Source organism: Microcebus murinus, chromosome 23 (genome assembly GCF_040939455.1).
Source record: "Microcebus murinus isolate Inina chromosome 23, M.murinus_Inina_mat1.0, whole genome shotgun sequence".
NCBI classification, from domain to species: Eukaryota; Metazoa; Chordata; class Mammalia; order Primates; family Cheirogaleidae; genus Microcebus; species Microcebus murinus.
In genome coordinates this window covers 29,516,041-29,538,205 of record NC_134126.1, presented here as the reverse complement: position 1 = coordinate 29,538,205, position 22,165 = coordinate 29,516,041, and the positions used below count along the sequence as shown (strand labels likewise).

Genomic DNA, 22,165 nt, shown 5'->3' with positions numbered 1-22,165 from the left:
ATTACTTAAAAAAAGGAGAGACGGAGAAAGGGGCAGGCGTGGAAGGCTCTGAACACTCCGTTCCTTGTGGAGGAGGAAGGCTGGGGGGAAAGAGGGCGAGAGAGAGACCTGGGAGCCCGCCCCACCTGCCAGGGTGCGGAAGAGAAGGGACGGATAACGGGTGCGGACACCGGGAAGGTGGGAGATGCAGCCGGAGGTCACGTCCAGGGAACCTGGTAGAAGTGGAGATCGGTGGAATCCTCCCGGTCCGTAAGCCCTCCGAAGCACGAGCATACCCTAAGCACCTAGAACAGCGCCCGACACACACAAGGTGCTCGATAAATAGCTGTCGAGTGGACCGTCATCTGTACTTGCGTAGGAACCAGTCACTGTGCCAGCCACGGCGGGGCGGAGCGGAACCGGTAGAAGGTAAAGCAGTTGTTCTTGGGGACCGCTCGAGGCCAGGCCGAAGTCTCTGGGCAGCGACTCTGCAGCGAGCAGGCCTGGGGGGCCCAGGCGTCCCCGGCCTCGCTCTCCTCCCTCCTCTCTGGCTGACGCGTGTCCGGGTGGGTGGCGCAGAGGAAGGGTGTACTTTGCTTTTCTGTCTCTCCCCCACCGGCTCGCCTGGCTGAGTTGACTGCGAGAGCGCCAAGCCTCACCTGGTCCTCACCTGGGGTCCCGGGATGAGGGGTGGGAGGCCCTGGAGTCGGAGCTGCTAGATCGAGGCCTCGTTCCCCCTCCCCGGCACACGCTCAGCGGGCCCACTGCACGTGCCAGATCTCACGATCTGGCAAAACGATCTCAGGAAACTGTTAGGTAAGACCCCAAGGCCGACCGACCCTACCTGAGACGAGTTCTCCTCTGGCCCTCACCCCGGGTGGGGACGCAGACAGCAGGCACAGACCCCCAAAGAGCCATCGCCTGGGCTGCTGCTCCCTGCCCCCTTCACTCCACACCTGGGTCCCCGCACCAAGCACCTCCACTGAGGCCACCAAGGGCTCCACGGGTGGGTCCTCCTGGGGGTGCGGTGGGGGGAGCAGAGGTGGCAGTCTGGCACCGCACTGGGCACTAACCTGAGGCTCCACCTGGGGACACCAATCCCACACCCCTTTCCATTTCCCTCCTTCCCGCTACACTTGCCAATGCGCCTGCTGCCGCCCACCTCCAGGGCTCTCCAGTCCCTTTGCTCCACCTCCAACCTGCCCTCAGACCCTGCACCGACCTGCTACCCTCCAGCCACAGCCAGCACCGTCCCCTCTGGGGGCTGAGAAGCTTCTCCTCGTCTCTCATCATCTCGTCTTTGGCTCAAGCAGGGTGGTCAGTGTTCCCTGGACCCCAGAGGAGCACCCAGAGCGGAGAAGGGCGGAGCCCTGGGTACGCGGGGGCGGTGGGGCACGGCCAACTGCCGGTGGTGCTGTCCTTGTGTCCCGTGGGCTCCGAGAGGCAGACTGGCCATCTCCTCTTCACCCCTAGCCCTGAACTACGATAGGAGCCAAGGGTGTGCTCCCCAACAGGGCACGTTCTCCACCACGGAATGTTCCAGTAGGGCCACCACAAATCCAGCCGGAGTGAGGCTGAAGCTCCCGGTGGCTCAGGCGCTGGTGAGGATGGTGCTCCCCGCCCCGGCCAGCTCGGGTCCTGGCCTCGGACCGCGGTGTGCGTGAGCAGCGAGGGCTTCAGGACCGGGTCATCCACGCTCCTCTCGGCAGCAGCCCCGGGCCTCCGGCCAGGTCCCCTGCGACATTTCCACGAGAGCGCAGGGGCAGGGGGCTGGGGTGGGGAGCCAGGACCCCAGGTGGGCGGAGGACGGCTTCAGAACGTGGCCCTGTGGAGCTTCATGGCGTTGGCCTCGGCCAGGGCTTGCACTGGGGAAAAGAGGAAGGAGGTGAGAACAGGGCCGCATGGAGGTGTGACGATTCCAGACACCTTCCCAGGAAAAAGAAGTCTCATCCTGCAAAACCCTGGTGGAAAACCACCCACCTCCCCAACCCCGAGAGAGGGGAACAGAGGAGTAACAGTCGGCCCGCTGTCCTACTTGCCTGGCCGTGGGCAGTGTGAGCTGGGGTGAGGGAGGGGCCTGCAGCCTCTGGCTATAGCTGTGCAGTGTTACTGTAATTTACGGTAAGAGCTGGGAGTGGGCAAAGAGCTTCTGGGGGTTCCTGGGGGTCCTGCAGGACGCTGTGCACACCCCCAGATGGAAGTGTGCTGGCTGGCAGCAGGCGTGGGAGTGGAGTGGCAGGGAAGTGCCTTCCCTGACAGCCGAAGGGTGAGGGCTCAGCTCTGTGCTCTGCCCGCCCCGTCTGCTTTTGGAGAAGCAAAGGCCATGGGCATCGCAATGTCCAAGAAGCAGCCCTGCCGGCCGGCCGGCTCCAGCCCTGCACAGCGTGGGGGTGCTGGGGGGCTCAAGCGCATGGTGGGTGGGTGGATGGATGGGCGGGAGGATGAAGGGATGGGTGCATGGGTGGAGGGAGGGGGAGGAGCGGCACAGGCCACTGGGGTGGGGGAGAAGCAATGCCAGGATGGGAGGGCTGGATGGCTCGGTGGGGGCGGGGAGGGGCCCCACGCCCGGGGGGATGAAGTACAGTAGAAAAGTGCTTACGTCAGAGCTCAGACCCGCATGGCATGGCTGCTGTCGGCTCCCCGTGGGGATTCAGACGAGAGGGGGTTGGCTGGTGGAGTCGGGGAGGCGGGGGAGGTGGGAGGGCTTGGGGTGGCACATTGCACTGGAAACAGAAATGAACAGGGAGGTGAATGGGGGCGCCGGAGCAAGCGGGGCCCTCCTCAGGCGGGGAGCAAGGCGGGGAGGCAAGCAGAGAGGAGAGCGAGCTCGGGGCCTGCTCAAGCCGGGCCAAGCGGTCCTGCTCCCCCGGCGCGGAGGAGAGCCTGAGGCCCCGAGGAGACCTGGCCCCATCCAGGCTCTGCTCGGGACCAGTGTGGCTGTGCGCAGGCCGGCTCCCTGCAGGCCAAGGCTCCCTCCCATCACATCCGCACGGCGGGAGGTTCCCGGACCTCCCCCCTACCATGCGGATGGAACAGGGAGTGACGCTCTCGGTGCAGTGGCCATCGGCAATGATAATGATCAATAGTGCAGTAAAATCACACCAATCCAAACCGTCAGGCCCCCATTTAACAAACAGATAGAAGTGAACTGCCCACTCTGTTGATCAACGCCACGACAACGGTGGCTTCTGATAAGACTTCAAGTGAGTTCTGTCAGCCTGGGCACGGTGGGGGGCTCAGAGATGCCTTCCCTGCTGCCACTGGAGACCCCCCTTGCATCAATCCAGGGAAGACAAACTTCGGCCCAACCCTGAACAAATCACTCCTTGCAGCCTGAAAGTGGTGCTATTTGAATTAATGAGATTTTACTCTATTATCATTATTACTCCATGTTGAGCACAGCAAGTAGAAGGGCAATGAGGGGGAGGAGACACATCCCTGAGGACAAGCTCTATGCAGTCCAGACCCCTGTGCATCTTCACCGTGGCCGCGAGGCAGGAGGATGGCCGAGACAGCGTCCTCGCTCAGGCTGGGAGAAGAACCAGACCTCAGCCAGGCTCGCACTGCATTGCCACCCAGGCAGGGGTCCTGACATTGAACTTGCCGGTTCCCTGCGCTCACCTGAGATCGCCTTCCCCGCCCTCTACGCAAGAGAAAGGGCCGACGTGGCCATCGTACACACACCCACACGCGCACAGCACACACGCAGCTCTTGCATGGATGCGGAGTCGTGTCCGCCCGCACACGGCAGTAGTTTGTGCGTGGTTCCGGCAACACCGTATCATTACACTCATGGCACGCAGCTCACAGGTGTGTGTGTGTGTGTGTGTGTGTGTGTCCTTCCACGTGACCCAAGACACTTGCAACCCGCCGTGCGGCTGCACTCGTAACCGCTCTCAAACACATGCGTGTGCATTTCCACATCGCCGGCCGGCGGCTAGTTAGTGCCTGGCAACCTCCGCTTCTAAAACAGCTGGAAAAACAAAAACAAAGCAAGCAGCACCTCAAGGAAGCCAAGACAGATGTTTTGGGCCCCACACGCCGTGAGGCTCTTGTCATTTACTCAGAGGAGAGCCCCTTGGAGTCCAGTCACTGTATCTACGCACAATTCCAATAGGTGCAGACTTGCCGGGTCTCCAACCCAAAGGATGTTAAAAACAGGAAAATTAGGAGAGAGAGAGAGGAATTGAGGCCCATTGACAGCGATAGGAAGGCATGACTGAAGAGGGAAAATCTTTTGTAAGAAGTAGACATAACGAGCCGGGCGTGGTGGCTCACGCCTGTAATCCTAGCACTCTGGGAGGCCGAGGCGGGCGGATTGCTCAAGGTCAGGAGTTCAAAACCAGCCTGAGCAAGAGCGAGACCCCGTCTCTACTATAAATAGAAAGAAATTAATTGGCCAACTAATATATATATAAAATTAGCCGGGCATGATGGCGCATGCCTGTAGTCCCAGCTACTCGGGAGGCTGAGGCAGGAGGATTGCTTGAGCCCAGGAGTTTGAGGTTGCTGTGAGCTAGGCTGACGCCAGGGCACTCACTCTAGCCTGGACAACAAGTGAGACTCTATCTCAAAAAAAAAAAAAAAAAAAGAAGTAGATATAACGACTTTAAAAGTATAACACTTTAGGGACATTTAGCGAAGCTGCAAACAGATCTGTATCGGTTGCAGCCCCTCAGGGCACCCCTTTAACAAAGGTCAGCAAAATAAGGATATTTACAATGCTACTAAATGAGTGAGAAAGGTCAATTATGTAACTAGAACCTCTTTAAGAAGGCAGAAAAACACTAAATATATATCGGTTATATATATCCATTGGAATAGTCAAAACTCAGGAGGGGAGCCGACGTGTGTTGGGCAGATGTGATGCTACAACGTGTGCAGCCACAAGTACCGCATCTGCACGCAGACATGATCAGCCGCACGTGCTCACGTTCACGGCGCTGTGCCCTCGCATCCTGCAGACACACGCTCACAGATACGGCAGTATACACACGGCACGCAACACACACGCAGACGTGCTTTATGGTCTCCTATCCTGCAGAAAGCCAGTCGGATGTAAACGTGTGCATTTGAAATCGCTACCGCCACTCGTGTGCCGTACACTCATGTATCTCTACATCTGTGCACCAACAGCTCCCCACATGCTACCTAGACTCGTCAATAACAGGTCTCCACACAACGTCCTTGGGCATTCTGCACACGCGTGCACACGCGTGCATACATGCTCCTTTCTCTGCACTCAACACATTCTCTCCAGCCCCACATTTCACAGTTGAATACACACAGATACACCTGTGTCTGCAAACATTACCAGATACAGACACTGCAGGCAACACTCACACAAACTCAAAAATGTCCCGTCTTCCCACACACTACATACCCGAGTCCGCACGCATCAGGGGGTTTACAAGCATCTCAACATGCGTCAGTGATTATCCATGCCACACACCCACACGCGGGCACTTAACGCTGCCTCCTGTCCCCGTTACACGTTGCCCTTGTGACCTGTGCCCGGCAGCCGCACTCAGGGCGCCCCGGGCGTGAAGCTGCGCCCACGCTGCATGTGCCCGGGGCCAGCCCTGGCTGTGCCGGCAGAGAGCAGCTCTGGGGGCCTGGGCCTCGGGCCAGGGCTGGTGGGATCAGTGGCTAAGCCTGAGGTCTGGCCCTGCCACAGCCATTCTTTGAATAGTTGAGGTTTTGGCAAAAGCAAGGTGACCCTGAAACGTAAGCCCACGTGTATCTCGGGGGAGATCTGATCGGCTGGGTGGGTTTTGTTTTCTCGGCACCCTCAGCAGAGACAGCCTGGGGCTGGGGCTGGGGCAGAGCGAAGCTTTAAAACCAGTGCTGCTGGGGCTCTAACCCCTTGAAAACGGGAAGTTGGAATTTGATCTTTGGAAGGTTCAAGTTCCTTTTGCAGCTAAACTACAGGGAGGTCCAACAGAGGCCTCTCTCCCTGTGGCCAAACTGGTTCTGCTGCCTTTCGGCTGCAGGATGGGGTTCTCTGAAGCCATCCCTGCTCTTCCCTCAGTTCCAGCCCAAATGCCAGCCTCTCCCTGAAATACCTCCAGGGCTCTCCCTGGCCACCCATTCTAAAGTCCACTATACCCTTTCGGTAGGTTCTTGGCTTACTTAAATCCTTTTTGTTGTAGCCTAGAATCTTCTGGTTTCTAGAAACATCCACATTTGAAATAATTAGAAAAACAACAAAGGGTTCCTATATCTACTTCAGCGATTACTATTTCAACTACTGCTACCAGCATCACCAACACTGCTACTACTACTACTACTACTACTACCACCACTACCGCCGCTCACAAGCATGTATTGAGCACTTACTGAATGCCAGGCACTGTGCTAGGGCTTGGCACACGCCGTTTCTGACCCTCACCCTACCAGACCTGGAGGCAGGTATTTTCATTGGAGTTTTACAGATGAGGACGCGGAGCCTCAGGGCACTAGAATTTGAACCCTCTGTAGTCACCAGCATGAGATGCCGTCCCTTCCACTGTGTTCCTAGCCGCAGTCTCACCTGCCTATTGCCTGACTGTCGCCCGGGCTGCTGTACCTGTGGCCTGCACACCTGGTCTCTCTCCTCTGCCAAAGTCATCTTAAACCATGGTTCCCTGCTGGGTCACTCCTCTTACCTATACGCCTTGGCCGTCAGAGCTCTCTCTCTCTCTCTCACCCACCTGTCCATCCTAACCACCCTCGTCTTGGCGAGGGGGACAGTCTCCCAGGCTCCAGGACTCACCCCGTCTCTCCTCTGCCTCTAACCCTCCTCATTCATGCTGAATCTCTGCCATTCCTCCAAGCCCTGCCATGGCCTCGTCTACCCCGAGATGAGCAGACGTTGACCCCGCTCGCTTCGACCCCAGCAGCAGCTGCTAGGGACCCACGAGTCTCTGTCTCAGTGTGAAGTCAGCTCCTCACAGTCACCTTTTCTTACAGGAAAGCGGGTTTGGGTCAGTCGCCAAGGCAGCGAGACCGTGTCACTCTCAGCCCTCCGGTTGCCTGCGTGATGTGCTCTTTTAGTCTTCCTGCCGGCAAGCGGCAAGAACGGGAAACGGGAGAGTGCCCTGGAACGGCCGGCCCTCTCTCCACGCCCGGGGAATACCTTCACCTTTCCCAATCCAGCTCAGGTGTCACCTTTTCCCTGCGCCTTCGCCCTGACCTGCCCAGGCGGTACGGCTGCCCGTGCTCCCTGCGCGGCCTCTGCCATTGCTCCGCAGAGCGGCTGCGCGCATCACCGCCCAGCTCTGGCCCCCTTGCACCTCCCTGAGCCTAGCACAGCACCTGGCGCTCAACGCATGCTCACCTTGACCCTGAGGAGCCTCTCCTTGGCCTTGCGCCTCTCTGTCCCTGCCCCCCTGGCAGCAGCCCTGAGCATCCTCCCCTGCGCCTGGGCGGCTGGGTCCCTGGCAGGGCGGGGCGAGGCCCAGCCCCTCTCACCAGACAGCATGCGGCCCCTGCGTGAGGCCTCGGTCGCCAGGGCGCAGGAGATTTCAATCCGCTTCTCCTGCTCCTGCAGCTGGCTCTCAGAGTCCTGGGGCACGTCCACAGAGTCCCCCTCGCCGACGGGCACCACGCTCTGCATGCTGAAGAGGCACAGACACACAGACATGGGGGGGCAGGATGGGCCGGCCGGCCTGGGGGGCCTGTGGCGGAGGCTGGCGGGGAGGGCCGGGGCCCCTGCCTGCGGTCTCTGGCTCCCGGCAAGGCTGTCCCCAGGAGCGAGTGGGGCCCTGGCAAGACAGAGGCTGGGACCCCTTGCCCTCAGGGTTTTCAAATGAACTAAGAGGCTTGAGTGAACACTTAGGGCGGCCTTGAAGGGGAAAGAAAAGAAGTCGCCAGACGGCGACCCTTCGGTTCTGTCTCCACGGCCGGATGTGCGCGAGCCCAGCAGGTCCGTCCAGCACCCAGCAGCACCCTCGCCCTGCCGGTGCCCGGCCCGCCTGCTGTCTGGAGCCGCTGCCTCCATGTGCTCTCCCCTGGGGGGCTCTGCACGTCTGCACGCCCCAGGGACATCTAGTGGCCCGGGTGCCCCAGGTGCCAGGGTGGGCAGAGCGGGCGGAGGCTCGCCCAGGGCCTGCTACCTGGATTTGGCGATGAGCGTCTTGATCCTCTCCACCTTCTTCTGCTTCTCCTTCAGCTCCTCGGGGCTCAGGGGCGTGTCGGGCTCCAGGTCGATGTACCGCTCGGGGATGAGGACCTTGTCCGGGGTGGAGAGCTGCGGAGGGAGCGAGGTCACCATCCTACAAACGCCCCCCCGCCAGGGCCTGCCCCTCCCGCACTCTGCCCACCTCCTTGGTGATGTCCACGTCGTAGTGCTGGGGCTCCAGCTCCATCTTGCGCAGCCTGGCGATCTCCTCCCGGGGCGTCTCGTAGGCCTGGCCCCCCGGCTCCTCCGCCCGCAGCGCGGCCTCCAGGTTGGAGATGTCCACCTCGTGGGTGCTGCGGTGGCGGCGCACCTGGGGGACAGCGCTGTCACCACCACGCCCCTGCTGCCCGCACCTCCAGGCAGCTCCACCCACCACACTGCCCGTCCTCGCTCTCCCTGCCCAGCACGGCCGCCGGGGCCGCCACAGGGCTCCCACTGCGGGGCCACCCTCCACTCTCTGACCCAAAGCCACCCCCCGGCAACCCCTGGACGTGAGATCTCATCATCCCTCGTCAGTACGTGCAGCGCTCCCTGTCCCGCTCTGCCCTGCGCCCACATCCTGGGCCGTGGCTTTCAGGAGTTGAGTTTGTGTGTCTCGCATCGATTTCTAATGGTTTCCTATCACAGAGGTCCCCATCCATCAACTAAAAGGTAAACTGTTCGAGGGCAGGACGTAGGAGTCATAATTTCTCTGTATTTCTGAAATTTAGTGGGGAGGAAAATCAAGCAGATGCCTTGGGCTACTCCCAGCGCTGCACCTGATAGCTGTGTGGCCCGGGAATCCCTTTGTTTCTACCCGCTTGTTTCCCCTGCCTGTGACATAGGGACAATAATCCTGACCCAACGCTGTTGCAAGGATTCAGCGAAATGACATGGAGAGGATCTGTGAGCTGCACAGGGCCACGCAACGGCGAGCATCACGGTCACCTTCGTATCAGCCGGCCGGCCCGGCGCCGGGCACACCGAAGTTGCCCCAGAGGCGTGTGCAAGTCATGGCTACGTCTACCGGGTGCGCCGTGCACCATTCTCTGTTAACTGAATTTTGTATGATTCATTTCAACAAAGATAATCAAGCCATCCCTTTCTGTTAGTTGTTTTCTTTAAACTAGAAAAAGGAAGCACCTATTGAAGCCGCTCTTCTGCCCGGCGGGGAGAGGTCTCCCTCGCTCTCCCGGCTCCCTCGAACCGCGCTGGCCCGGGCCGGCCACGCCCCGGGAGCGGCCCGTGGGGGGCTGGGGGACGTTACCACTTTGTACGCAGGCCGAGCGCCGGGCTCGGGCGCGGGGCTGGCTGGGAGCTGCAGGCTCCTCCGCTTCTCCCTCATGGAGCCGCTCTGGTGCCTCCGCATGCGGTCGATCTGCTCCTCCACGCTCATCTTCGCCTTGCCCTCGCCCGCGAACACCGCGCTCCTGGGGCGCTCCTGCGGCGGGGTGGGGCCGTGACGCGCGCTTCGCCTCCCACCCGGCCTTCCCGCCCCCCCAGACCCTTCACGTCTGCCTCCCACGGGAAGCCTGCCTGCAGTGGGTGCAATGGCGGGCCCCCCAAGATGTGCCCAAGTCCTAACCCCGGGAACCCGGGAGCCTGACCTTATCTGGAAATAAGGACACCATCCTGAGTTAGAGTGGGCCCCCGGTCCAATGACGAGTGCCCTTACGAGGGGCAGAAAAGACGCCGCGTGGAGTGGACGGTGACGTGAGGATGGAGGCGGAGAATGTGACTGGCACAGCCAGAAGGCAAGGGGTGCCAAGGGCTGCCAGGAACTGCCATCGGCCGGGACAAAGGCACGGAAAACATCCTCCCTCGCAGTCTCCCAGGGAACCAACCCTCCTGCCGCCTTGATTCGGGACTTCCGGCTTCCCCGAGTGTGAGAGAGTCAGTTTCCGTTGTTTTAAGCCCCCAGTTTGTGCCACTTCATTAACTCCTGGCAGTGCCAGAAAACCATAATGATACCCTGCCTGGGGTCAGCGCGTGCCACTCTGGACGCCGAGTCTTGCCGCTTTCCCTCCTGTGCATTCCACCAGTGGCACGTCAGGACAATTTTGCTCAATGTTCTTCTGTATTTTTTTTTTTTTTTGAGATAGGGTCTTACTCTGTTGCCTGGGCTAGAGTGAGTGCCATAGCGTCAGCCTAGTTCACAGCAACCTCCAACTCCTGGGTGCAAGCCATCCTCCTGCCTCAGCCTCCCGAGTAGCTGGGACTACAGGCATGCACCACCATGCCCGGCTACTTTTTTCTATGTATTTTTAGTTGGCCAATTAATTTCTTTCTATATTTAGTAGAGACGGGGTCTCGCTCTTGTTCAGGTTGGTTTCGAACTCCTGACCTTGAAGGATCTGCCTGCCTCGGCCTCCCAGAGTGCTGGGATCACAGGCGTGGGCCACCGCGCCCGGCCTGTTCTTCTGTATTTATGATGCACGTCCTCCTGGGCCCTGACGTGCCTCCCTGAAGGACTCCTCCTCCAGTGCGGCTGCCGCCCTCCCTCCCCAGCCCCGAGCTCCCTGCACAGCAGCGGCAGATGGGCGACACCCACACAGGCCCTGGGCTCGCGGCCCTGCCCGGCCAGCCCCAGCGCTCGGAGCCCGCGGGTGGGCACTCACCTGGGAGGAGAGTCCGTTGCTGAGCCCGCTGGCACTTCTCCTCACCACAGCTGACGGGGGCACTTCTTCATCCGTGGGTGACTTTGTCCGGGGGGGCACGATGCCAACTGCAGGGACACAGAGTAGCCAGTGGGCCTCTTCGGGAGCAGGAAAGCAGGAGCATGCTTCTCAGAGAGGGGCCCGATCCCACGCCCCACGGGGACTAAAGGCCCAGAGAGGGTAAGCCGGCACCCAGGGCTCCTCTCTGACCCGCCTGTGGCCTTACTCCTAGGGGCAGGTGGGTCAGGAAGTACCTTTGTTGAGAGCTGCCTGCTTCTCTGCCTCCACCTCTTGCCTGGTGGGCACAAGGCTGATGTCCCTGGGGGTGTCCAGGGGCGAGGTCTGGCGGGAGTCTTTCCTGCTTTGCTCATAGCTTGCCTTGGGCTGGGGAGAAAGGATGAGAAGACCGCTGATGCTAGCGTGGCTGCTGGGAATCTGGACCCCAGTGATTTTTTTTTTTTTTTTTTTTTGCTTTGCAATCGTTGAAGCCCAAGCCCTTACAGACACAGGGAACAAGGAAACTCTGTGTGTGCCGGCTGGGAGGCGGGCAGGGATGCATTGGAGCCTCCCACTCATGCACCTTCAGGCTGGTCCACGCGGAGCCGTCTTGGGGAACGAGAGCCCAGGGGCTCCAGGAGGGCTCTAGTCGAGGCCCCTCGACTGACCCATTGTCTTGTGTGAGCACTAAGCAGCTCAGACGTGCTGTGAGCCAGGGTCAAAGAATGGCCAGAGGAGGGAGCTAAAAGGCCAAGGGTCTCTAAGGATTCTGTAGAGGCTTGAGCTAACAGAGCCAGGTGGGCCTTGGTACCAGGATTCTGGGGGGTGAGGGGTGGGGCGGGATGAAGAGGGCACTTAGCTTGTGGGCTCACAGAATCATGAGACTAGGAGAAACCTCAGCTGTAATCTGAGTCACCTCCTCCCCCTGTACGGCTGGAGAGCCTAGGTCTCAGTGAGCAGACTGCAGAGAGACCCGCTAAAGGCCAGAAGCTTTGGTTCTAGCCCAGCTGAAGAGCACGGCTAAGTCCCATCCCCGCTCTCCATCTGCCAAACGCAGGTCATGCTACCTGCTCTGCCCGCCTCGCTGGGCGAACCCGCTGGGGTTATGCAAGTTCCACACAGCCGAGGCTGGGTGAGCGTGTGGGTTTCCCAGTTTAGGCGCAGGACTCTCTCTGTTCACCACGCCACCTCTTCCCAGCTGAATTGTGTATCTCGGAGGGCTTGGCTAGGGATCCAGGTGAGAGAAGGAGCCGGAACAGGGGAGAAAATGGCCTGTATCTGTACACGCCAGGGGTTCATGAGACCCAAAGAGACACGAGACAAGGCAGAGGTACAGAAGGCAGGGGAAGGCTGGGCCCGAGAAGGGCAAGAGACAGGGATGGCACGGCGGGGGGTGGGGTGGGGGGGGTCACTCAGTTTCTACTGACTGGTCACGCTGGTGGGGAGCAGGGCGTGGCACCAGCACCCACGACCACTGGCCGCCGTGAGCCTGGGCAGGGGTGGGGCAGCAACTCACTTCCCCATCGAGAAGGGGAAAGACGGCCTGCACACCTGTCTCATCCAGCCCCTTCCTCACCCCGGAGTCTGACCAGGCGGGGGGCCTGGTAGCAACCGAGCCTCGGGGAAAGTCAACGGGGAAAACAACCCCAGCGCCCTGCCTGGCCCTTTGCCCCAGCCCCCCGGCCCCTCCCTCCAGGACCCATGGGTGCCGGGTACCTGACCCCTGGCTGTCTCGCCCCTGCGCTGCCAGGAAGGGGAGCTGGGGTATGGCCAGAAGCGGCTCTCGCTAGGGAGAGGAGGGACGGCCGGAAGGGACTCCAGGGGGACGTAGGCTTTGGGGAGGGGAGGCCGAGGCGGGCCAGGTTCCTGAGGCAGAGAGAAGCCAGAGCGTTAGGAGGAGCGAGAGCGGCCCCTGTGAGGGCAGGAGAAAAGAGTGTTAGCAGGAGGCGGACGACAGCACCGCAGGAAACCCGGCCTGGACCCCTGGACGCCCGCCCTGGCCCGGAGGGAGCGCCGGCTCCAGGGCCAACTCTCCGCCTGGGCTTCCAGGCCCTCCTCCACTGGGCCCCCACTAGTCTTCCACTCCCCACGCTCCCCGGCTCTTCTCCGGAGGTCCCACCTCACGCCTGGGCCTCCGCCATCTCAGTGCCTGGGAACGTCTCTCTCTTGTTCCTCCACCCACCCAGATGCTGAAGGGCCCGGTCTGACTTCCACCTGCCTTCGGACATCAGAGCACTGGCAGTCCGAGCCACGTGGCTCGGTACCGAGGCACGCAACGTCACGGGCCTGGGAACCACGGTCCTTGGTCCCCACTGGCTGCCGGGCTCCCGGAGTGAAGGCCCGTGGGGCACACAGGTGTCTCTTTCTGGAAGGGCCTCGCACCACCCCTCGCCCACAGCAGAACCCCAATAAATGTGTACTGATCAACTGGCCAGGAAACTGTTCCCCACGCCGACCCTCGACCTTCCCATGGCCCTGGCATAACCCTGGACTTAAACTCCTACGGACTGCATGCTGTCTGCTGTCCACCCCACTGCTCAGGCACGGACTTTTCTAAAAAAGCAGCTAAAGATGACAGGTGGGGATGAGGACAGGTACAGGAGAAATCTGAAGGGAAGGTCACGAACAGGGTGCGAGGATGACCCCCTGAGACAGAGAGCCCAGCACTAGAACTGGGGCGTCTGGGGAACTGACGGGCGCAGCGTGTGTGTAGGTCCAGGCAAGTAAGGATCTGGTCCCCCCTCCCCCACACCCACCTTCCACTCCTTTTCTCAGCTTACCTCGCTGGACCCAGGCTTGGTGGGGGACCCCTGAGAGCCCGACACCAGGGAAAAGGGGCTCAGGGGGCTGGTGAGGCTGGCGGAGCTGAGCGGGCTGGCTGGGCTGTTGGAGCCGTAGCTGGCCGAGGGCCCGAGTCCTCCTGGGGGAAACAGAAGGGGAGAGATGAGTGACAGAGGAGGGTGTGGACCGGGTGTGTCCGGGCGCAGGATGGAGAGGCCGGGAGGGGCCCGTGCAGGGATGAGGAGGGAGGGTCTGCTGGGGGGCTCATCACAGGAGCTGGGGCCACAGACTGTCTGCTGAAGACATGTGATGGGCGGGGAAAGTGGTGAGCAGGAAGGACACTACTGCCTCCGAGGGGTCAAAGAGAGCCAGCCTGGGGCTCAAGGGAGACACTGACGTTGGGGTCACAGGTCACCACCAGGCCCATGTGCTTAGGGGCTGGGGTGGCTCACGTGCTCTTTGACATTTCCTGGGGAGGAGTCTCGAGTATCAGGTGGTCTGTCTGGTCTGTGCTGTGGGGGGTACGGGAGCCCTACCTGCCATCCCGGGGCCCAGGGGCGAATGCTACAGCCCTGAGCAGGCCCTGAGCACGGTGTGAGCTGGCAGGAATGGTGGGGGGAGCGCTTCTGGGAGGCAAGCAGCCCGAGAGGCTGGCGCAGGCGGCACCCACCTCGGTGCTTGGCCGTGTCCGTGCCCCGGGAGGGGTTGTTCTTGCGCAGCCCCTCCATCACGTCCTGCACCCTCCAGATCTCCTTCTGGATCTGCCGGTTCAGCACCTCGTTCTGAAACGGCCGCAGCGCCAGTCAAAGGAGAGGACTCCGAGGGGTGCCCCAGCTCCCGCCTCTCAGCCCGGACCCCTCTGAGCCCATATTCCCCAGGGCCAGCAGGAGGAAGGGGGCCCGTGTGCAGCGCCCCCCGCCCCTGGAGCAGTCATCTTTCTCGCAGGCAGCCTCTGCAGGACGGTGCCCCCACACTGCCGGGTCTCAGATGCAAGAGTGAAGACCCGCTGTTCTGAGCTCCCCCAGGGGTGGTCTTAGAGCGGATGCCCCTCTACGTGGACCGTTCGTGGTAGCCTGTTTTCCAGCAGGCAAGAGCTCCCAGTTTGTTGCTTTTTTTTTCTGCACACCCAAACAATGCTTTGTAATGATGCCCACACCTAAAGGAGTCACATTCAGTTGCAGCTCACACCCAGCGACAGACAACAGCCGCCATTGATGCGGCGTCCCTCGGCACCAGGCGCTGCGCTGAGCACTGTGCACGTGCGGCCCCGGCGCGTGTCAGCTGCACAGAGACACTCCCGTAAGGCCAGCAGCTGTCCCCACTCGAGGGATGACACGGCTCACTCGCGAGGCCAGCTGCTCGGGAGGCAGCACGGCACCCCCTAAACATGGGGCTGCTCGACTCAAAAGCTGGTGCTCCTGGCCACAACCCTAGCCCGCTTCCTAGGACACTTGAGTTTAAAGAGAGGCCTGACGGGGGGACCGGGAGGGGCTCCGCCCTGCCTGACCAGCTGCAAGGTAGAGCTGGTGAGTTTCGTTGCCAGGAGGGAAACAGAGGAAGAAAACAGGTGTTGACTGCGTCAGAGAGAGGGGCTTGCAAACTAGCTAGAGAAGAGGCAGGGCCTGGGTGGAGAAAAGACAGAGGGAAGGAAAGAACGAGAACCCCCAAGATCCCTAGGTCCATCCTCCTGCCTCCCAGTGGGCTGTTTCTAACCCATCCCAGGAAGCAAAGCCTCTTTCCTGCCTAAGAAGTCCCAAAGAGATCCTGTGCTACCTCCTCTACTGACGTCTGACAGGTGTTTATGTTTACCTGTTTTTTAAATCCTTACGATGATAAACACCTTATGTTTTAGCTCTTTTGCCTGCGAGCTGATGGGACTTGAGAAGAATCCTACATTATTTTTACCCCAAAACTTAAGAGTCTGGCCAGGCACAGTGGCTCACGCCTGTAATCCTAGCACTCTGGGAGGCTGAGGAGGGACGATTGCTCCAGTCAGGAGTTCGAAACCAGCCTGAGCAAGAGCAAGACCCCGTCTCTACTATAAATAGAAAAGTTAATTGGCCAACTAATATATATAGAAAAAATTAGCCGGGCATGGTGGCACATGCCTGTAGTCCCAGCTACTCAGGAGGCTGAGGCAGGAGGATCGCTTGAGCCCAGCAGTCTGAGGTTGCTGTGAGCTAGGCTGATGCCACGGCACTCACTCTAGCCTGGGCAACAAAGCGAGACTCTGTCTCAAACACACACAAAAAAACAAAAACAAAAAATACTTAGAGTCTGTTATCAGCGGCCTGAACCTCTTCTTTTGTCTCGGGACCAACTCCTCCCCCTAAGTCTCTGAGGTCGCTAAAGTGAGAAGGGAGGAGGCCACTGCGGTCCCTTTTGCCTGAGAGGACAGGGAAGGCACAGGGCACGTCCCCAGCCGGCCCAGGGCCCTTCGTCACCTGCACGTCCAGGTTGAGCTGCTCCCAGAGGTCGTCGTGCAGGGCGGAGACCTCCGCCTCGAGGTTCTCGTACTCCAGGGTGCTGTTCGTCAGGGCCTGCAGGGGAGGGAGCATTCAGTGCAGAAGCCGCCGTCACCAAAGCATGGCTCCTTATCCTACAACGGGGCCTGGGGCCAGGGGGCCTGAGGTCTGGGGAGGAGGGCACAGAGGGAGCGAAGGAGAGGGGCACCGGGCTGAGACATCCTGATGACAGCCCAACACTAGCCCTACAAGAGGAGCAACAGCCCGGCCCGCCACAGACAGAAATAAAGAGAACCCCGAGTCCGAAAGGGGACAATATCGCCTCCGTACCCTCCTGTTCTGCCCAGGGCAAAGGGAAAAGAGCCTGAAGGAGGAGGTTGGAGACCATCCTCCTTTCTGGGCCACATTTTCCTGGGGCTTTTGCGGCTCTCCAAGCAGCCTGTGCCGGAGGGGTCTGCTTTTGCCCACGGGGAAATGGTTTCTGCCAGCGCCCTGCTTCTTAAGGGAGGAGGCGAAAGTGGGCAGCAAAGAAGTCAGAGCAGCCAAGGAAATAAGTGCCCTGCCACCTCTCGCCGTCCTGAGTGAGTCCCGGGACAGGCGTGGTGGGAAATGAGCCCATTCCCTCGGTGGACGTTGACACTGTTTGCCAGGCAGTATCGACGTCTTTGTTTAGGCCCCTGCCAGGGAGGAGCGCCCTGCTCTTGCCCTCCCAGGAGCATCTGGACTCGGGCAGGTGGGCGCCCTGGGCCGAGCGGGTGGCGGGCGCGCAGGCCCTGTGCCCGGTTACCGTGGTGGCCTGAGACAGCTCCACGCGGATGTTGATGAGCTGCTTCTGCAGCGACTCCTTCTTGTGCAGCAGCTTCTCTGGGTAGGCGGGCTGGCTGCCAAACATCTCCAGCTCCTGGTGCGTCCCCATCAAGGCACTTTCCAGGCTTTCCTGCAGGAAGGCAGGGGGCGGCCGTGAGCAACCCTGGTGGCTCCTTTCTGGGGTTGTTAACAGCAGGGGCCTGAGCCCTTAGAAGCGGAGCAGGCAGCTTGGGGGGGGGGGGGCTGTCCTCACACTGGCTGAGGGCCCGGGAGACCTTCAGCCAGCCGTTCTGCTTAAGGGTGGGACAGAAGTTTAAGGAAGGACCAAGCTCTGCCAGCCTGGATGGAGACAGCAGCCATGACCTTCTCCAAGCCAGCCCCGCCCTGCCCGCCCGCACACCCCAGCTGCAGCCCACCCTGGGTTCTCACCTTCTCCGCTCGGAGCTGCTGCACCAGCCGGTCCTGCTCCTGCACCACCTTGCTCTGCTCACACAGCTTGCCCAGCAGCTTCTGGGGCCCGGAGGGTGGAGGAGGGGAGGGAGAAAGAAGAGGATGAAGGACATAGTTTGACGGGGGCCTGGGAATGGGTTGGCAGGCCTGGCCTCCACTGCCTCCTTTCCCTGCTGAGCAACCTTGGGCCTTGACCGCTCCTGGGAACAGGAGGGGGTCTCTACCCTGGGAGGGGAGACGTGCTTACTCCCTGGGGAAGTGGGTCGGGTTGGTGGGTCTGAGAGCCGAGTGTTAAGCTCCTGTACCCCATCCACCTGAGGGGCGAACGTCACAAAGGCTAGGGAGAGGCTGGGCTGGAGGGAGAGGCAGGCGGGGTGTTGGCCCGGGCAGTCTTGGAGAAAGCAGCGAGCAGTGTACGCCGGGCCCACAGGAGCCTCCTCTCTCTCTCACCCCTAGACCCTGTCTTCCCTCCCCCCTCCTAGTTCTCAGGGTGGCTGCCCCTGGCTGGGTCCCTCTGAGGTCTGGTCCTGTCATGGGGGGACCTCCCCCAGGCCTGCCGGGCAGCAATAGTGGGAAGAGGCAGGTGAGGCCAGACGCCTTTGGGAAAGACCTGGGCTATCCCTGTCCACACCTTGATCTTAGCCTGTCCTCACACACCTGCCTTGCTCCTCTCCCGAGCCACAGCTTGCCCTCCAGGCCTCTCCCCTTCAGGGCCAGCTCACAGGCTACCTGTTTGTCCCTGACCCACCTGCCCACACGCCTCACTTCCCCGCACCCCTGCAGAACCTATGCCGGGTCCCCTTCAGGGTATGAGCACCACCCACTGCTGCCTGCGTCCCCACGGCCGGGGGCTCCCCGAGGGCAGGGCAGAGCCCGCTGCCCTAGACCAGAGGGCCGTGAGCTCGGTGGAAAAACACCCAGGGCCAGAGTGGGAGGGACGGGTGAGTGGGTGGTAAGACGGAGAAAAGAAGGGGGGACGGGCGGAGGGGCAGGCGGAAGTTGCCTTTGTGGCGAGAGAAGATGTGACTCCAATGCGTGAAGAGCCCCAGCGGGGAGAGAGCGGGGTGGGGGGAAGGAGGGGTGAGGACAGTGGCAGGGGAGGCCGGGGGACAGAGGGAGCGGGGAGCGCCGCTCTTACGTCCGTGTCCTGCTCGTCCAGCTTGTAGGTGTGCAGGCTGTCCCGGAACACCTCAGGGTACGGAGGGACCTGCAGGGACACAGGGCCGGTCAGGTCACCGCAGGGGCAGGACGGGGGTGTGCAGGGGTGGGGAGCTGATGTCACGGCCCCGCTCTGCTGCTGCCAGAGGCCGTGGTCCATCGCCCCTGGTGGCTTCCGTGCCAGGGCCCCGAGCTAATTTTTTGTCTCCCAGCTGGCAAGCCTCTGATGGCCCGAAACAGACCGCACCCCAATTGTCCCAGGCTGATGGGACCCGCTCAGGCCACGCTCTGTGTGTCCTCCCCCGTCAGCCCTGGGACCTGCTGCTGAGAGCAACTATGGGGCGTGTAGCTCCTGGTGGCTTACTGGTAACCACCGTGACATCGGTGAACCTTGCGGCCGTCCATGGGGACAGGCCGTGGGAGGACGGAGGCAGCGAGCATGGGAACATCTGAGAGCTATCGCCCCCATAGACCGGGCGCAGTCACAGTAAACCAGGATCGGCAAGAATTCAGAGACGCTTCTGGGCCCAGCAAGTGCTGTCTGGCCGTGGTGAGCCGTCTGGCACACCCCTGGCCTCGGATGGTTCCACGTTACACCCCCCACGCCCTTCACCCCCACGGCGCGTGCCGAGAGGGCAGCAGACGCGGAGCAGACGTCCTGCCCGTGCCAAAGCAGACCCGCGATCCCCGGCGCGGCATGAGATGTCGGTGCTGGCCACCTCGATGGCTTGGAAGATGGGCCTCGGGCGTAACCCATGAAAGTGAAGCATGGAGGGGACACGGAGGAATTAAGGGAGGAGACCAAGCGGCGCCGGTCTCCGGGGGAGATGAGAACCGGCGGATGAGCGGAGTGAGCCTCGGGGCGACCGGACCATGCACAAGCCGCTGAAATGGCGCTGGTGGGGACCATGCTGCCAGGCAGAGGTCTTACTTGCATGAAGAGCTGGGCCCTGGGGGAGGAGCTCTCCACCATGCGGTTCACCATACTGATGAGAGTCTCGCTCTCACTCATCTGCAGCGGAGGAAGGAACGGACGATGCACACTCAGACGCACGCGGCGGGCCCCCCACACCCACCTGCGCTCCTCTGCCAGGAAACAGGGCAGGGCAGCTCCTCTGGGGCCTCGGCACCCTGCGCCTGCCCGCGCCCGTCCCTCGCCCCTGGTGACCTCTGTCTCAGGGTCAGCACTGGAGCTGTCCTTGCAGAAAAGCCGCCCAGGGGAGCGGGGAGGCCCCCGGGCCCTGGCTCGAGGCACTGCAGAGCCCCAGCCCCGTGGCTCTGGCCCAGGGCACGCCTGCCCGCTGCGGGCCCCATGCACACTGGCCACAGCTGCCTCCTCCTAGCCCTCGTCTCCTTTCTCACGCTGCTTTGGACAAAAACCCCACACAGGCAGGTGGAAAGGCTGATCTGTCAGCATTCGAGCTAAATAGCCGAAGAAGGACCATCTGGGACCTGCTCTCCGGGGAGGGCCCTGCACTCGTGACCAGGCACAGCCGCTCTCCCTGGGGCCTGCCCACCCGGCTCTACTGTGGGAGGACTGCTAGCACCGTCTCCAGAGCTGGGCTGGCGGCATCCGTGGTGACCGCGGATGACACTAGGGAGCAAACGAGGAGGTGGAAACAAGCGGGCGTGTTAAAGGGACACCAGGTGTTGGAAGACTGCTGTTCTTCCGCACGTTATCTTTCTGTTTCACGGATCACTGGGGACGTGGAGGGGGAAAGACTAATTGCCAAATAAAAAGGAGAGAAATAGAGGGAGGGAGGGAGGGAGGGAGGGAGGGAGGGAGAGGAAGAGGGGATGGAGGAGGAAAAAGAGAAAGGAAGGGTTTAGGAGAGAGAGAAGGGCGGGCCAACCAATTCAACCAGAAACGCCATCACTTCCCCCACTGGCTGCAGTGTGAGAGGGTCAGAGAGTGGCGCCACCAGTGTCCAGGAGTGTCCCTGGCTGTGTCCCTTTAACTCCATTGTTCTACAGGGGAGGGCAGAAGACGAGGGGAATCGTGCAGGAAAAGCTTTGGGGGAGGGAAAGTGAATGAGGGGAGGGAGGACACATTCGAGCCACATGGGGGGGGGATGTCTGGGGGTCGCACTTCGGGGAGCTGCCTGTTTTCTCCATCGCCTCCCGGCCTCAGTGGGACCCACGCTGTCTCTTCCTCCTCTTTCCCCTATTAGGCAACGGCCCACACGCAGCCTCGCTGCCACATGCTGTCCACAGGGCCAGGGACCCACCACCGTCCTTGCGGGGTCTGCGGCACCCTGACAGGCTTTGCTAGGGTCCGACTGTTCCATGTCACGGCTAAAATTTTTTTCTGTTGTATAAAGTGTGACTTAAAAGGCTTTCAAAAGAGCACTTGTCACGTGAAGTTGAGTCTTTGTAAGAGTTAAAGGTCGACAGGACATCGACCACATTTTTTTTTTTTTTTTGAGACAGAGTCTCACTTTGTCACCTAGGCTAGAGTGCCGTGGCGTCAGCCTAGCTCACAGCAACCTCACACTCCTGGGCTCAGGTGATCCTCCTGCCTCAGCCTTCTGAGCAGCTGGGACTACAGGTGCACACTACCACACCTGGCTAATTTTTCTTATTTTTAGTAGAGACGGGGTCTCGCTCTTGCTTAGGCTGGTCTAGAATCCTGACCTCAAGCGATCCTCCTGCCTCAGCCTCCCAGAGTGCTAGGATTACAGGCGTGAGCCACTGCGCCCGGCCAAGGATCCCAACTCAGGGCTATCCCCATCTTCACGGAGTGTGCCTGTGTGTTTGTGTGTGTAGGGGAGTATGTTGAATTTGAATGGGGTATGCATGTATGGTGTGGGTATGTGTGGTGTTGTGTGTGGATTGTGTGTGCAGGTGAGCACACACGGGACAAGGCAGATCTACCAGCACATCAGGCTTCGAGAGGGCACGGGAGGCCCAGGCTCTCCCTGGGCACTCACCAATCTCGTTCCTTTCCCAACGTGTAGATCTAAAGCAACAAATGAAGGGAGAGGAATGTTCTCATCCTGGCCACCTCCCACCTGTGCTGTGGCTTTGGGGATCTTTCAGCCCACGTGGCCTAACCCTGGGAGGATTCCCTTGTGCTACCTTCTGTCTCTCTAAAATGTTAGAGATACTTTGTGAGAAAGCACCTATCCAGTAAGTGGTGCTCGATTCATTTATATATATGTATGTGTGTGTGTGTGTATATACATATACACATATATATATATATACATATATATATATATACACACACACACACATATATTTGAGATAGTCTCACTCTGTTGCCTGGGCTACAGTGCCGTGGTGTCAGCCTGGCTCACAGCAACCTCAAACTCCTGGGTTCAGGCAATCCTCCTGTCTCAGCCTCCCGAGTAGCTGGGACTACAGACATGCGCCACCATGCCCGGCTAATTTTTTCTACATATTTTTAGTTGGCCAATTAATTTCTTTATATATATATATATATTTTTTAGTATAACCTGGGTCTTGCTCTTGCTCAGGCTGGTTTCGAACTCCTGACCTTGAGCGATCCTCCCTCCTTGGACTCCCAGAGTGCTAGGATTACAGGCGTGAGGCACCGCACCCAGCCTTGATATTTTTGAGTTTTACAAAAACAACAGAATGGCAGTAGCAGCGATCACCACTCCTTGCCAATGCCCGACACAGAGCTCTCGTGTACATTCCCACTTGATTCTCCCAATAAACCTGTGGTGTAGAAAGGGCAGGCTCTATAAGGTCCGCTTTATGATTGA

At 60.4% G+C, this 22,165-nt stretch overlaps 1 protein-coding gene across 16 annotated transcripts in view; it reads right to left on the bottom strand.

Annotated features, from left to right (window-relative positions):
• Positions 1-1,459: 1,459 nt before the first annotated feature.
• PLEKHA6 (pleckstrin homology domain containing A6) overlaps positions 1,460-22,165 on the bottom strand; it is a 138,619-nt gene continuing 117,913 nt past the window's right edge. For 9 of the 16 annotated variants that reach the window (XM_012758965.3, XM_075996929.1, XM_012758992.3 and 6 more), the window contains 16 exons: positions 19,366-19,446; positions 18,415-18,483; positions 17,256-17,336; positions 16,807-16,956; positions 15,999-16,094; positions 14,225-14,336; positions 13,554-13,693; positions 12,490-12,639; positions 11,031-11,160; positions 10,738-10,844; positions 9,387-9,560; positions 8,283-8,450; positions 8,076-8,209; positions 7,432-7,577; positions 2,579-2,702; positions 1,460-1,844 (listed from right to left, as the gene is read on the bottom strand). In XM_012758965.3, coding sequence (XP_012614419.2) covers positions 2,587-2,702; positions 7,432-7,577; positions 8,076-8,209; positions 8,283-8,450; positions 9,387-9,560; positions 10,738-10,844; positions 11,031-11,160; positions 12,490-12,639; positions 13,554-13,693; positions 14,225-14,336; positions 15,999-16,094; positions 16,807-16,956; positions 17,256-17,336; positions 18,415-18,483; positions 19,366-19,446 — 1,854 coding nt within the window. In that variant the 3' untranslated portion in view covers positions 1,460-1,844; positions 2,579-2,586. The remainder of the gene's footprint in view (positions 1,845-2,578; positions 2,703-7,431; positions 7,578-8,075; positions 8,210-8,282; positions 8,451-9,386; positions 9,561-10,737; positions 10,845-11,030; positions 11,161-12,489; positions 12,640-13,553; positions 13,694-14,224; positions 14,337-15,998; positions 16,095-16,806; positions 16,957-17,255; positions 17,337-18,414; positions 18,484-19,365; positions 19,447-22,165) is intronic. The other 7 variants (XM_075996930.1, XM_075996931.1, XM_075996933.1 and 4 more) reach the window with 4 other exon arrangements.